Source organism: Semicossyphus pulcher, unplaced genomic scaffold, assembly GCF_022749685.1.
Source record: "Semicossyphus pulcher isolate SPU_LCO1_2020_fin unplaced genomic scaffold, fSemPul1.0.p SCAF_13, whole genome shotgun sequence".
In the NCBI taxonomy this organism is placed as follows: Eukaryota; Metazoa; Chordata; class Actinopteri; order Labriformes; family Labridae; genus Semicossyphus; species Semicossyphus pulcher.
The window spans coordinates 31,762,199-31,775,000 of NW_027211637.1; the positions used below are offsets into that span (position 1 = coordinate 31,762,199).

General features: G+C 44.9%; 1 protein-coding gene across 1 annotated transcript in view; it reads right to left on the minus strand.

The window, feature by feature from the left end:
- Window positions 1–5,505: 5,505 nt before the first annotated feature.
- The window catches only part of kcnd1 (potassium voltage-gated channel, Shal-related subfamily, member 1), a 41,234-nt gene continuing 33,937 nt past the window's right edge, over window positions 5,506–12,802 (minus strand). The window contains exons 4-8 of the mRNA XM_069660382.1: window positions 10,870–11,032; window positions 10,377–10,460; window positions 7,628–7,723; window positions 6,368–6,618; window positions 5,506–5,799 (exon numbers count right to left, since the gene is read on the minus strand). Of these exons, the coding sequence (XP_069516483.1) occupies window positions 5,592–5,799; window positions 6,368–6,618; window positions 7,628–7,723; window positions 10,377–10,460; window positions 10,870–11,032 (802 nt within the window). The 3' untranslated portion in view covers window positions 5,506–5,591. The remainder of the gene's footprint in view (window positions 5,800–6,367; window positions 6,619–7,627; window positions 7,724–10,376; window positions 10,461–10,869; window positions 11,033–12,802) is intronic.

Sequence of the window (12,802 nt, forward strand, 5' to 3'; positions counted from 1 at the left end):
GTCCCGAGTCAGATAACAAAAAAATAGATGCTATTAAGCACAGCTGTTAGTGTTAGCATGGACTAGCCTGTTAGCTAACGAGGTGAGTGTAAAGAGAGATGAAACCTGAAAAAAGAAACTCGACACGTTCTGGTTTCTGTTGTCTTTATTAGTGGAATGGAATATACACCTCTGTGCTTTAATGCTGTTTTCTCCTCATTCATTCATCCTCTGAGGCTGAACGTCATCACGTCTGTCCGTTCACTGCACCGCCAACAGCGATCTGAAGTGCCGCTTATCGACAGGTTGCTTGTTTGTCGTCTTGGATGCATTTAGAGGACGAGGATTAAACATGTGAGCTTCAGATTACAGGACATCTTTAAACAGCACTTCAGATTAAAAGTCACATTTCATAAAGAAAAAACAAACAGTTATGAATGTAACATCCGTAACAGCTGATACCTGCAGTTAGCGTTTGGGGTCTAAAGTGGTGGTTCGGGGTCCTAAAGAGGTCCTGAGAGTGTGATGATGTAGAGAATAAACATTTTTGTGACATAAAACTGTTTATTTTCTCACATCAGGCTCTAAATGTTCTTTATTGTGACTGAAACTCTTGAGTTTAACTGGTCCTGTATTATAGTGAACGGATTTATAAAGGTGTGGATTCACTGTGACTTCACCTGCGTCCGAGGCCGGGACATGCTGCAAACATCCGCCTCAAACAGGAAGTGAGGATGTAAACAGTTTACGTTTTTGACCCAAATTAAAGGTTAACATGTGACGATCAATACTCTGAATTATAATCTATATTATCTCAGCGTTGTTATGAGATGTGCTTTATGCTGATTTCCAGTTGTCAATCCCTACAGTCACTTTGTCGACGTATACGGCTTCATATCCCTGAAGACTTTAATCACATGACACAAAGATAATCAGTTATAATTTAGATTCAAGATCAAACATGTCAATAAAAAATAAGCTCCAAACTTAAAATTGGAATATATTTTTTCACTTTGTATCTTAAAACATCAGAACAATAAAAAGTGGGTTTGATCGTTCGCTGCCGGCTGAATCTGGATCTACTTTCTCTGAATATTCTTGCTCCAGATGTTTCCTGTTTGTCACAGCTGAAGACGTAACGACATTCGCCAGACGAAACAACTCGAACACCTCGGTTTAGACAAACAGTAGATGTCTATGATCCAGCCGCGTCGCCCAGCCTTCATCGTGTCTCAGTTTAACGTCAATTATTCAGTGAAAACAAACAAAAACACAACAAATAAAAACTTCTGTTAGTTTAAGTCCTAAAAAATTTCGGCAATTAATAAAAAAGGAACTTTACAAACCAAATTCAGGGTCAAAAGTTAAAGAAAACCTGCTGTATGATGGAAGAACACGTGACCCTGTTTGTATGGAAGGCCAAAAGGGACATAAATCTATCGCTCATCAAGAGGGAATCACCTGAATGACTTAATGTCAGGGTTAGCTTGTGACTAACTTCCACCCAAAATGTACAATTACAGAAGTTTCTAATTTTTATTTTTGTATTTATTATTATTAATTGTACGAGCTTATTAAAAGAATTAAGTGTTAAGTTCAATGTGAAGCTTCGACTATTTGTTCCTTTATTTCCAGTTTAGCGCTCCAGCAAATGTCGAGTTTCATGTTTCACCTTAATTTCCTGCCGACTTCTCTCTTTGTGTTTTACAGTCACATGACTTTCACTTTTAGGAGCTGTATATATGCTGTCATTTATCAGAGAAACAAACGTTAGCAGCAGCTTCACCCAACGCATACCAAACCCTCATCTGAGAAACACAAACTTTTACATCACACTGATTTATGTCGTGTTGTTACCGTGTTGATCAGCGCCTCGGTTTCTTTCAGAGAGCAGGAGACCTCCCGGATAGTTCGGCTAACGGAGAAACCGTGACAACGATGAAAACTGAAGAATCATTGTGAAACACGGTCTCACTTCTGTAAGTCAAACACAGCAGCTCGATTAGCTCGAATTTCTCTGTAAAGTTTAACACATGCAAAGCTTTATTTTCTACATCTGAAATGATGCAGCTCAGAAACAAAACATGCGCCATATTCAGCGTAAAGAAACAGACTCAACTGAACGTTTAAAGGGACGGCTTAATAATAATTAAAAAGGTGAGGCCTGGTTGTTAGCTTAGCTCTTAGCAAACTGAAATCACTGATGAAGACTGAGGAGCGATTGACACGCTGGCAAATGGACCTTGAGTTGGGATAACTGTCCGACTGAGCAGAGCAGAATAGTGTCATGGGCTTTATTTGTTTTGTTTGTGTTCAAGTGTAAATGGAGGCGTCGACGTGGGCTGGGAACACAGCGACAAACATGAAGACAACAAACACGTGTAAGAATCAAACAGTGACGATCAATCAGAGAAAACGTTGGCTCCAGTGAACAGACAGCTCAGCCTCCTCTCACCGTCTCTTCAAACTGCAGGAGAAAACAGATAAAATACCTATAACGGTATCCATGCATATTTGTGACTGCTCATCATACAAACACACACACATTCATACCAACACACACACACACACACACACGCGCGCGCTCTTTGCATTCTGGCGAGGAACATGCCTGAATGATTTTATTTTGAAATTCATTTATATAATCAGTTGTTTTCTTCTTTAATCTAACGTACACGTCTCGGTGGTGCAAACACTCGTCTTGAAAAGTCGGGGACGGGGAGGATGAGGAAAACAAAGCGATGACTGATAGAGGAGAATAAAAAAACGTCGTCATGCAAAAGAACGGATGATGAGACTCTCTCCCCTTTGTGTCGTGTTTTTTTCTAGCTTTTTTTCTCTGATATGGTTGATAGATTCCTATGATCAGTAGTGCTACTTCTACTGTACGAGGCTCATGCACGGAGGAAGGCCGGTCAGACTCTGACGACTCTCATCGCTATCTTTTTAGTCTTTTTTCTTTTTTTTGGTTTGAGGATTTGATTGGAAGATGCAGGTGAAAGTTTATGATACAAAATATGTTACAGTATGTACGTCTTCTCTCCCGTCTGTGTGTCACTCACTCACACTTGCTTCTGATTGGTCGAGGAAAGGCTTCGCCAAAAGTGCTCACAGCCGAAGTCACGCAGGACGATGGCGTGCACTCTCAAAGACAAGGACGTGTAGAACCAGTGTGTGGTAGGTTGAGATACAGGTGCAGGATGTCCACACGTCTCTGCATGTGTAACCAGCTGCACACGCTGACACTGTTCTGAGACTCCTGAAACACGTGTGGTCAGACCATGAGAAATAAAGCGACGCGCTAATGCTCCAATGCACTCTCAGGTTTCAGCCGTCAGTGTTTGTGGTCGCCTGAAATATGAGGTTTCTGCATCTTTAATGACACATGCACTTTGGTAGCAAAGCTAGCGCTAGCATTAGCTAAAGACATTGCATTTGATAACCCTCACGCCCTTTCCAGCTCCACCCTGTCCAAATATGGGCACAAAAAAACAAGATGGCAACCGGCATAAACTCGAGGCTACATAATAGTCGGCGACAAACCAATGAGAACGGTGGCTACGTCCACGACTTCTCTAGATGACGAGCCGTCTTTGCTCCTATGAAAGAGCAAAACTACAGCGAGCGGCTCTGACAGGACAATAAAAAGACACTGACGAGACTTGTTGTTATTGTTCTGATTGAGATACACGCAAATTATTTGTTTGGATTTACTGTTTGATCTGAAGCTAAACCTGCGATGGAGGCCATTCTCCAGAGACTCAGTGATTTGTGTGCTAGCTTGACGGCCAATTAGCTTTCAACAAGAACATATCTCGAAGCTTTTGGATGCTCAAAGAAACAAACTAACTCAGAAGTGCTCGGATGTTAAATTCACTCTTTAATCTCAGAATGTGGATGAACTCCTGAAACGCTCGTGAGAAGAGCGGCTAACGCGAGCTAGCTGAGCAGGAACAAACAGGACGATGTCACATGGACTGCGTTTGGACTGAAGGAGTCTGGGTAACTTTTTGTGCTCGTACTGGCTGAAGGTGAATCTGAAAGAATCGTGTGATAAACGACCTTTTTTTCCCAGAGTGCACGTCACCGGGACATTTCATGCTGTCGAGCTGTTGGCGTCGCATTTCCCCTCCACATTCAAACCTATTGCAGAATACTGATGTGTTCTCTCTCTCACTGAAAAGATCACATAACAAATGGATTTCTTAGTTGCTTTACATTATGTTCCCTGCAATAATTACTGTAGCTTTATAACACACACATTATTATTGTTATTAAGATTATTCTCTTCATTTGTTGATGCTATTTTCCTGCTTGTTGTAATGTTGCATATTTTGAAAAGTAAAAGGCTTTCGTTCCCAGTCTGGGCATCACACTGAGGAACACTTCTGAGCTACAGCCAGACCAGACCAGACCAGACCAGACCAGACCGGGTCAGACCTGATCCATCCAGTCCAGTTTCCCTCATCTAACCACTTCCTCTTCAGAGTCCCATCAAGAAAACCTGCTTAGTCCAGCTCGGGTGAGTCCAGTTCAGCGTGGACGTCACCATCAGCTCAGTGTGGTTGTGTGAACAGTATTCAGGCTCAGCATAGATCAGTCTAACCCAGTTTAGTTCAGTTGTTAGACTCATGAGTGTCAGCAGCATCTCCATCATCGCTCCACTTTGTCGAGTTTTTTCACCTGGATTCTGAAAACTCAGGAGTCCCTGCTTCCTTTAACATGTGACCTCACGTGGATTCAGCAGAAGAGATCGTCCCTACAAACATCCAAACTCCATTTGAGATTCATCTTTTAAGACGCCTCCACTACAACCTCTCCATTACAAGTTAAACAGGTCCAATACTGGGCAGCGTTTTCTCGTGAACCAGGCTCAAAGATCTGTACGTATCAGAGCTCGGTCGGCCTCGTATCCATCGACTGTTTCTCGCAACAAACAAAATCCAATGACGTGTTTCAGCCTCTGAAGCCGCTGAGGGTCGTTTGGTTTCCTTTTCCACTCACAGATGACTTTGACGCTAAACCAGCTGAGCCTAGACGATCCTCAACGGTCGGGAAGTCCTTCAGATTCATCAACTTCTTTCAAAATCAGACCGCTCATTTTCACACCAGGCAAAACAACTCCTCGCTGCAGTTTCCCTCAAGGACCCAAAAAACCCAACCGAGCCAAACCTGTTAGCAGGGTTTGAATGTCCTCCTTTGGGAGCCTTGGCATCTCTTCACCTCCGTCCAGGATGAACCCTCCTGGGTTTGTGCAGTCAGATCCCGAAAGGTCAAAACTGTGCGGGGGGGGGGGGGGGTCAATGCATGAAGGGTTCTTAAGACTTCAGGAGAACTATTCCGGTTCCTTTTCCGATTCAGTTGCTTGATGTCCACGCCCCAGTTGGCCATTTTTCTCCATTTTGGTTCCCTCCATGTAATCCACAGATGATAAGAGGAAGTGAAAGCAGTGGTACTCAAAGTATCCGTCTGTGTAGTCTTTGTCCCTGTAATCTCAGCTAGCAGTGCCCTGGGATCGGGATCAGAGGTTCAAAGGAAGGTAACGGGGGGTTGGCTGGTGGGGCGGCGGGTCAGGTGTCGAGGGGGAAGGAAGTAGCGGGTGAGGTCGGACGTTATAAGGAGGAGATTTTGACAGTTTCGTGGGTGTAGGCGGTGGCCCGGGTGTTGCGCAGGATGCCGGGGATGGGGGCGGGCGATGGGGGAAGGCTCTCGTCAGGCGTGTTGGCGGGCGGCGTGGGGATGCTGATGATGGCGGCGGTAAAGTCTTGTTCCCCGCAGTTCAGCTTCAGGTCACCCGCTTGGGCGTTCAAACTGGAGCGACTGAGGGGAGAGAGGACACACGAACCAAACACAGCTCGGTTTATTATTAATGAGAAACACGACAGGCAGTAAAACAAGAGGAGCAGTATCGGCGCTGACGACTAATACTAACGTGAGTTTACATCAGAGAAATTTGAATTGTCCTATTTCCATATATGGAAATAAATGTATACCACAGTGCCACTTCCTGTTAGGCTGGTCTCTACCCTGCCTTTTGTTAATAACATCATTTAAGTCTAAGTCAACTTTTTTTTGACAAAGTGCGTCTTTGTAACAACATTATACATATATTGATTTAACTGTTAACAGTAATAAGTGACTATGCCATAAATAAAGTCAAGCCTGACTCATCAGAAAGAATAAAGTATGTTGTATGTGGTAAAACAACACCTACAGTGTGGTGTACCTCAGGGCTCTGTATTCGATCCCCTGCTCTTCTTGTTCATATTTATCTGTTGCCCAACACATTACTTTAACAGCTTCACTGGATGTTTATCAGTGTATTGAGCTTGTTGTATGTTTATCAACAGCATCTTTCTGTTGGTCAGTAAATAATACTTCTGTTTACGTTTGTGGTGGTATACAGGTGGTTTTGACGTGCAGGGTGTCCAGCTCCTGGACGCTCCCCCGGCTGACGGACACCGTGGAGTTAGCCAGTCGCATGGCGGCTCTCCTCCTTGCCCGGCGTGGGCAGCAGCCGGTGGAGTTGTTCTGCGCCCCCTGCTGGCTGGACAGAGAGGTGCTGCGACTGGTCCTGAAGCCCACTGACTCCGTCATACACAGCTCGCTGTAGTTCATCTCGTTGGTGAACTCGTGGTTCTGTGAAAAGAGGAGAAAGGTCAAATCCTGATGGACTGAATCAAATATTAGTGATCAGACGATTTAAAGAGGACGACATGGATGTTCAAGAAAATGTAAAGGTGTGTTGAGAACAAGTTTAAATTCAGGATCATTTGTGTTTAATCATGTTGGTTAAACACAACTTCCAGAACTGTCAGGATTATTTTAAAACATCTCCTGTCCTCTCTCAGCTGGTTAACCTCCCTCCTCCTCCTGAGCTGTGTCTGATGAACTCTCCTGCTGCTTCCAGCTCCTTCAGGCTGACCAGTGCTCAGTGTGATGAGCTGTGAGCTCGGATCAGTACCAGGATCTCTCTGATGGACACCAACTACCGGCGTTCTGTTTCAGCTGTGGAGCGCCTGTCCATCTGTCTCACTGAGTGGCAGTTTCACTGTATCTAGCAAGTCACAGGTGGGCTGAGATCTGTCTCACTACAGCGCTATGAAGCCACAACAAACAGATGTTACTGAGATTTAATGACAATAAACAGGCTGAGAGGATGCTGAGAGAACTACATCAGGAGGCAGGAGGTCATGTTTTGTCAGGTCCGTCTGCAGGACGACGAGAACACTACTTTAAAATGAGTGTTTTTTGAATGGGGTTTGGTTTGAACATTTCTAATGCCATCTCAGGAAGTCAGGAGAATCTCGTGAGGTTTACACAAACTTCTAGCTAAGGTTGAATTTTTCAGCAGATGTGTGATGACAGAAATGTGCTTGATTTGCGTCGTAGTGTCGTTGCATTGATTACTCTGAAATGCTTCAGGCATGGAGACACTTACGTCAGCATTAAATTAATCAATGAAAACAAATGAAGTCAAAGCCTGAGTTTATATTAAGGCTGCGCTGAGTTTAACGGTATTTTTAAACTCCCCTCGTGTCTAAAAATGTAAAACTAGATCTAAATATAAACTTCAGATGTGTCTGTCGGTGATATGAGGTGAGACTAAACCGTGGCTGAGTGTCTGTGCTGCGGTTTGAATCCTCACCGTCGTCTTCTCCAGACAGTGCAGCAGGTGGTGGTGTTGATGCTCAAAGGCTGATTTGTTCTTCACACACAGAGCCGTGCTGTCGCTGTCCCGGTCCTGAACACACACACAGAACACACACAGGTCAGTGAGGGGGTCATCGGGCTGCTGTACAGTTCAAACTTGGTGTAACGGCATCACACCACAGACCCTTTAGGTTGAATGACTCCTTGCTCGTTTATTTGGCGCCACCATCAGGAAACACTTTGATGTCGTTTTGAATTCACAAACTAACTCTGGTTCTCAAAGCACACACTGAGCGGGAAATGCACCACCATCGTGCAGCATCTCCTGTGAACTGGCCCTTGTGACGGGGCAAATGATGCACAATTAATGGTGCTATCAGCGGCTGCAATTGTTTGTGAATTCCCCCCCAGTCAGAGTTTGTTTAATAAGACAGAAGGAACTGATACGCATCTTCTGTGGACTTAAATCCTCCCTCATTTAAACCAAAGCTTCTGCTTTCTCTGATTTATTTTCAGACGGCTTAACTGAAGGCCGGCCGACATAAAATAATCTTTAAGTCTTTCTCATTTTAATCTGATCCCCTCCATCGCTCACTTCTTCTGCACCCAGCTAATCTCTCCTTTCTCTTCTCCCCTTCTTCCTCTCTTTCTTTCACAAACAGGAAGTTTCCTCTTTATTTCCTCCTTCTCCTCAACCCGTCTCATTACTCGTTTCTTTTTCCTCATCTCTTTATTCCCCCCTTTTCTGCTGAACCCTCTCAGTTTCTCTGCACTGCTCCTCCTCCTCTTCACACCCATTATGCACTCTTTAAATCCAGCAGTCATCCCTCTCTCTTGCTCAGCGCTGGAGACGGATTAGACTCAACAATATCTGCTTGTGTGTGTGTGTGTGTGTGTGTGTGTGTGTGTGTGTGTTCTCTCCACCTGAAGTTTAAAGCCGTTTCACTGATAAAACACTGACACCCAGTGAACGTTTCACCACACTCAGACTGAGTGGTGATGAAGCTGCGGGATGAACATGAAGCTGGTGTGATGCTCGGTGATGATCGCAGAGTTCACGTTTACATCCTGGTTATCTTCAGGATATTCTGACGTGGATGAGTCTGAATACTGGAGGCGAAGAAGAGTCTGTGCAGACGCTGTGTTGTTTCTATCAACAGCATGAAGCCGGACTGATGGTTCATATTAAATGTACACAGGTGAAGTTATTTGCTCGGGGTGTCACAAGAAAGATCTGCCACATCCTGTTTTACTGCAGTCTCTCTGATGGATCAGATCAATGTGAAATGATGGTATAATGTGTGTTAACATGGAAACAGGATCTTTTGTATTCATGTCAGAAGGAATTTCAAAGTAAAGTTCAAAGTTCATTTAGTTATCTCAGCGATGATGAGTCAAACAAAGGTAATGCTAAGGCTGGAGATATACCAGCGTTTTAACCTACACACCGTCTGCGTCATGAACGTAACTGTTCACATACTCGTCTCTGCACTACACGTGTTACTGGAGGATACCTCTAGAGGGCGCACCAGAGAGCTCAGGCCATATGCAGCTAGCGTACGTGCAGGATGTAAACAACAGACATAACAGAGAGGTCACTCTGAACTTTCTGCTTGTTGTCCCTGCTGCTGTGTCGACCCGGTCACATCCCCTCTGCCTCTACGCTGCCCCTACTGCTCATGTGCAGACTGCATCTCTCGACGTGCACAGCCGACGCTCCGGACAGACGCAGGGAACGCGTGGCAGCCATCGTGCACACAGGAACGCGTAGTTAAAAGAAGTATATCTCCGGCTTAAGTTAAGCTAACACTCGTGCTAACATAATTAAAAAAGGTGCGTCCATACTTCAGGTGAACTTGTCGGGATGATCATTTGGAAATTTAATTTTAAAACCTGAAAACAGCCGACTCCTCAGAGTGACTTCAACACTGAACAAGACGCTTCTCAGGTTGCCCCAACAGAGACCTGTCACTCACAGGTAGCCCCGCCCTAACCCCTCCCCTCTTCCTGGTCTGTGTGACTCTCAATGGGAGCATCAGTGACTAAATGAACATCATGCTGTGTTGAAGAAGACTTGAAACTAGAGACTGAGACCATAAACTCATTAGGAACATGTTTACTGAGGGAATACATCAGGAGAGGAGGAGGAGCATGTTCTCATAGACTTACACTCCTGGTGTCGCCCCCTGCTGGACGTTAGACAGAATGCTGAAAACATCTCCTGTGACTGGTTTACTCTCTTTGGTTACGATCTGAACACCACAGTGTCACGTGGACCAGGACTCTCCGGAGGAAGTGGTCTCAGCCTGGTCACAAATGACTCTGGTTTGTGGCGACAAAGTGACCTTTGACCTCGACTGCACCGAACTACAATCTGCAGGTTTCTTGATATCTGTGCCGACAGCAGCTTCTTCTTCCTGCCCTGCTGTCTGCGTTTACCTCCCGCCTCTCTCACTGAGAGGAGTGAAGCGCAGCTTTTAGTGACGCGTTTTCATCGACTGTAATTATTATAAAGAAACTGAACAACAAACAGATTCAGACGTGACGGGTTTCAGAAACATCCTTTAAAGACCGCGTGTCAGGTCATCTCTCTGTGTTCTCTCTCTCTCCATCACTGTGTGAGGAAACTGGACTGTGATCCAGCCTTCCTGCTCGATGGTGAGAAGCTATTGACTGTCAGTGTGTGTGTGTGTGTGTGTGTGTGTGTGTGTGTGTGTGTGTGTGTGTGTGTGTGTGTGTCTCACCCCGAGTGATCGGCCTTCTTTGTACTGGAGGAAGGCGTTGGTTGTTCCTTTCTTCGCCATGCGGATCCGAGCCAAACGCACTTTCTATTGGACAGAAACACAGGAAACAGCAGCGTCAGCACATCACACACACACACACACACACACACACACACACACACACACACACACACACACACACAGTGTACAGGAGCATTCAGGTTAAAGTGGAGCCCTTCAGACTTGACCTTGTCTTCTCACCTGGTGAGTTCACTGTTTTTCTGTCTCTAGTTTTAGATGATTATTAAAATGTCATGTCATAATATTAAAGGTGCATTTTATTATCATGCTATTTATGCTAAATGAAATAAAAACAATAAAAACCAAAGAGCTTCATTAGACACAGAAAACATTTATCCTTTTGTTAGACGATAGAATAAACTCTCTGTAGTTAAAGGCACATGTGACTGTCTGCACCTGTGCGGCCTACGCTTAAATAGAACGAGGACCCGACCTGCTGCGCTCTCATCTTGTCCGCTCTCTGGTTCTGGTGGTAGATCCGGCTGAAGTTGGACACGATGACGGGCACGGGCAGGGCGATCACCAGCACGCCGCTCAGCGAGCAGATCGAACCGAAGATCTTCCCGGCGATGGTGTTGGGAACCATGTCGCCGTACCTTCAGAGAGAAACACATCGTCAGCTAACAGGACCACCTAAACGTGCCGAAACTGCAAACCCGCTTGCTTCCTGTGGCGAGCAAAGAAAGACACAAACACTGGGTGAGGGAGGGGCTGTGTAAACGCTCCAACATGCTCTCAGGTGTCCTCCAAGAAAACCTGTAAAGGGATCAGGCTCCTGCAGGGACAGGAAGCACCCTAATCAGAGGTCCAACCCCGAGGTAAAGGCCTGCAGGATGTCTGAGGATGCAAATCACTCCAACCTGGTGTTTGACTGGAAGGAACAGTCTGTCACACTCAGCCGACTGCTGCAGTGATGCAAGAATCATGTAAAAGTCATGATTCAGTTTGAAACTGGACCCCAACTTCATCCTGATATCAGCTGCCCGTTAGACTCTGTTGACCTGCATGTTGTTCTTGTCCCTGTTAATCTAAACATCCTGTATAAACCTGTAAAACACAAGCCTGCTTGTTTTTAACAGAACGACGGCACAGAAACAGGCAAACAAGAAAACAGCAGACGGATAGAAATGCTGATCGCTGTGGAGCTCCACAAGATATTACTGAATCCCTGCACACACACACACACACACACACACACACACACACAGGTTGCTGGTTGTTGGCTCTCGCAGCCTTCACCTTTCATTGTACAGAGCCATAAATCACAGGTAGAGAGAAGGAGGAGGAGGAGGAGGAGGAGCAGAGAGAGTGGGCAGGAGGCCAGGAGGGTTTGTGTGACTCTGCTCAGACACACTGAGAGGAGAAAACACTTTACAGCAGCACTGATCCACATTTTACTGAACAAAGCACCGAGCACAGCCGGCCAACTTCCTGTCTGCTCCAACAGCCATGCTTCACCTCCTGCTCTCATGTTTCAAACTGCAGCTGCTCCTAATATTTATTGTTGACAACAAAAGCTGCTCAGATTGGTGTTTTCATATCGCCGTCATCCTCAGAGTACGATTCAAATATGAATTAAAATCTAAAGTTAATATGAAACACAGTTTATATTCCTTTACTTAACCTGGGCTCTATTTTTACATGTTTTTGAGTCTAAATGACTAAAAGATACAAACAGTGTGTGAGTGTCTCCGGTAGATGTGTTCATCCTGCAGCAGTGAAACAGGCTGTAACAGCTGCAACATAATCCTTGATGGGTCAAAGGTCGTCCACTAAAAGTTCTTGTTGTTTCCACTGACAGGCTCAGATTGTTATTCAGCCTCCATGTTCTGTGAGGTTAAATCAGTGTTTTTCTGAATGGAGTCTGGTGTGTGTGCAGAGAGCGATGTAACGTCTGTGTGTGGTTAAAACAATCATCTTCCTCTGTAACACAAAGGTCTATCTCTGTAGGGATCCTTTCTGTCATGTTGTCACACACTTAGAAGAACAATCTGAGCCTGTCAGTGGAAACAACAAGAACTTTTAGTGGACGACCTTTGACCCATCAAGGATTATGTTGCAGCTGTTACAGCCTGTTTCACTGCTGCAGGATGAACACATCTACTGGAGACACTCACACACTTTTTCTACCTGTGAGTCATTAAGACGTGATGATAAAACCTTTCAGATTCTATAAACATAATATATCAGCAGTGTTAAGGCCGCACTTCTGTCCTGTACCTTCAGCTGGCTGTGATCAGACTGGGTGTATTTCATACATCAGGTTCTGTACTTGGCCTCTGTTTGAGGAAAGAGAAATAAAATCATAAATCTTACTTATTAAGTTGCCTGAATTTAAAGCTGAGTCTGCAGATATGAAATGTATT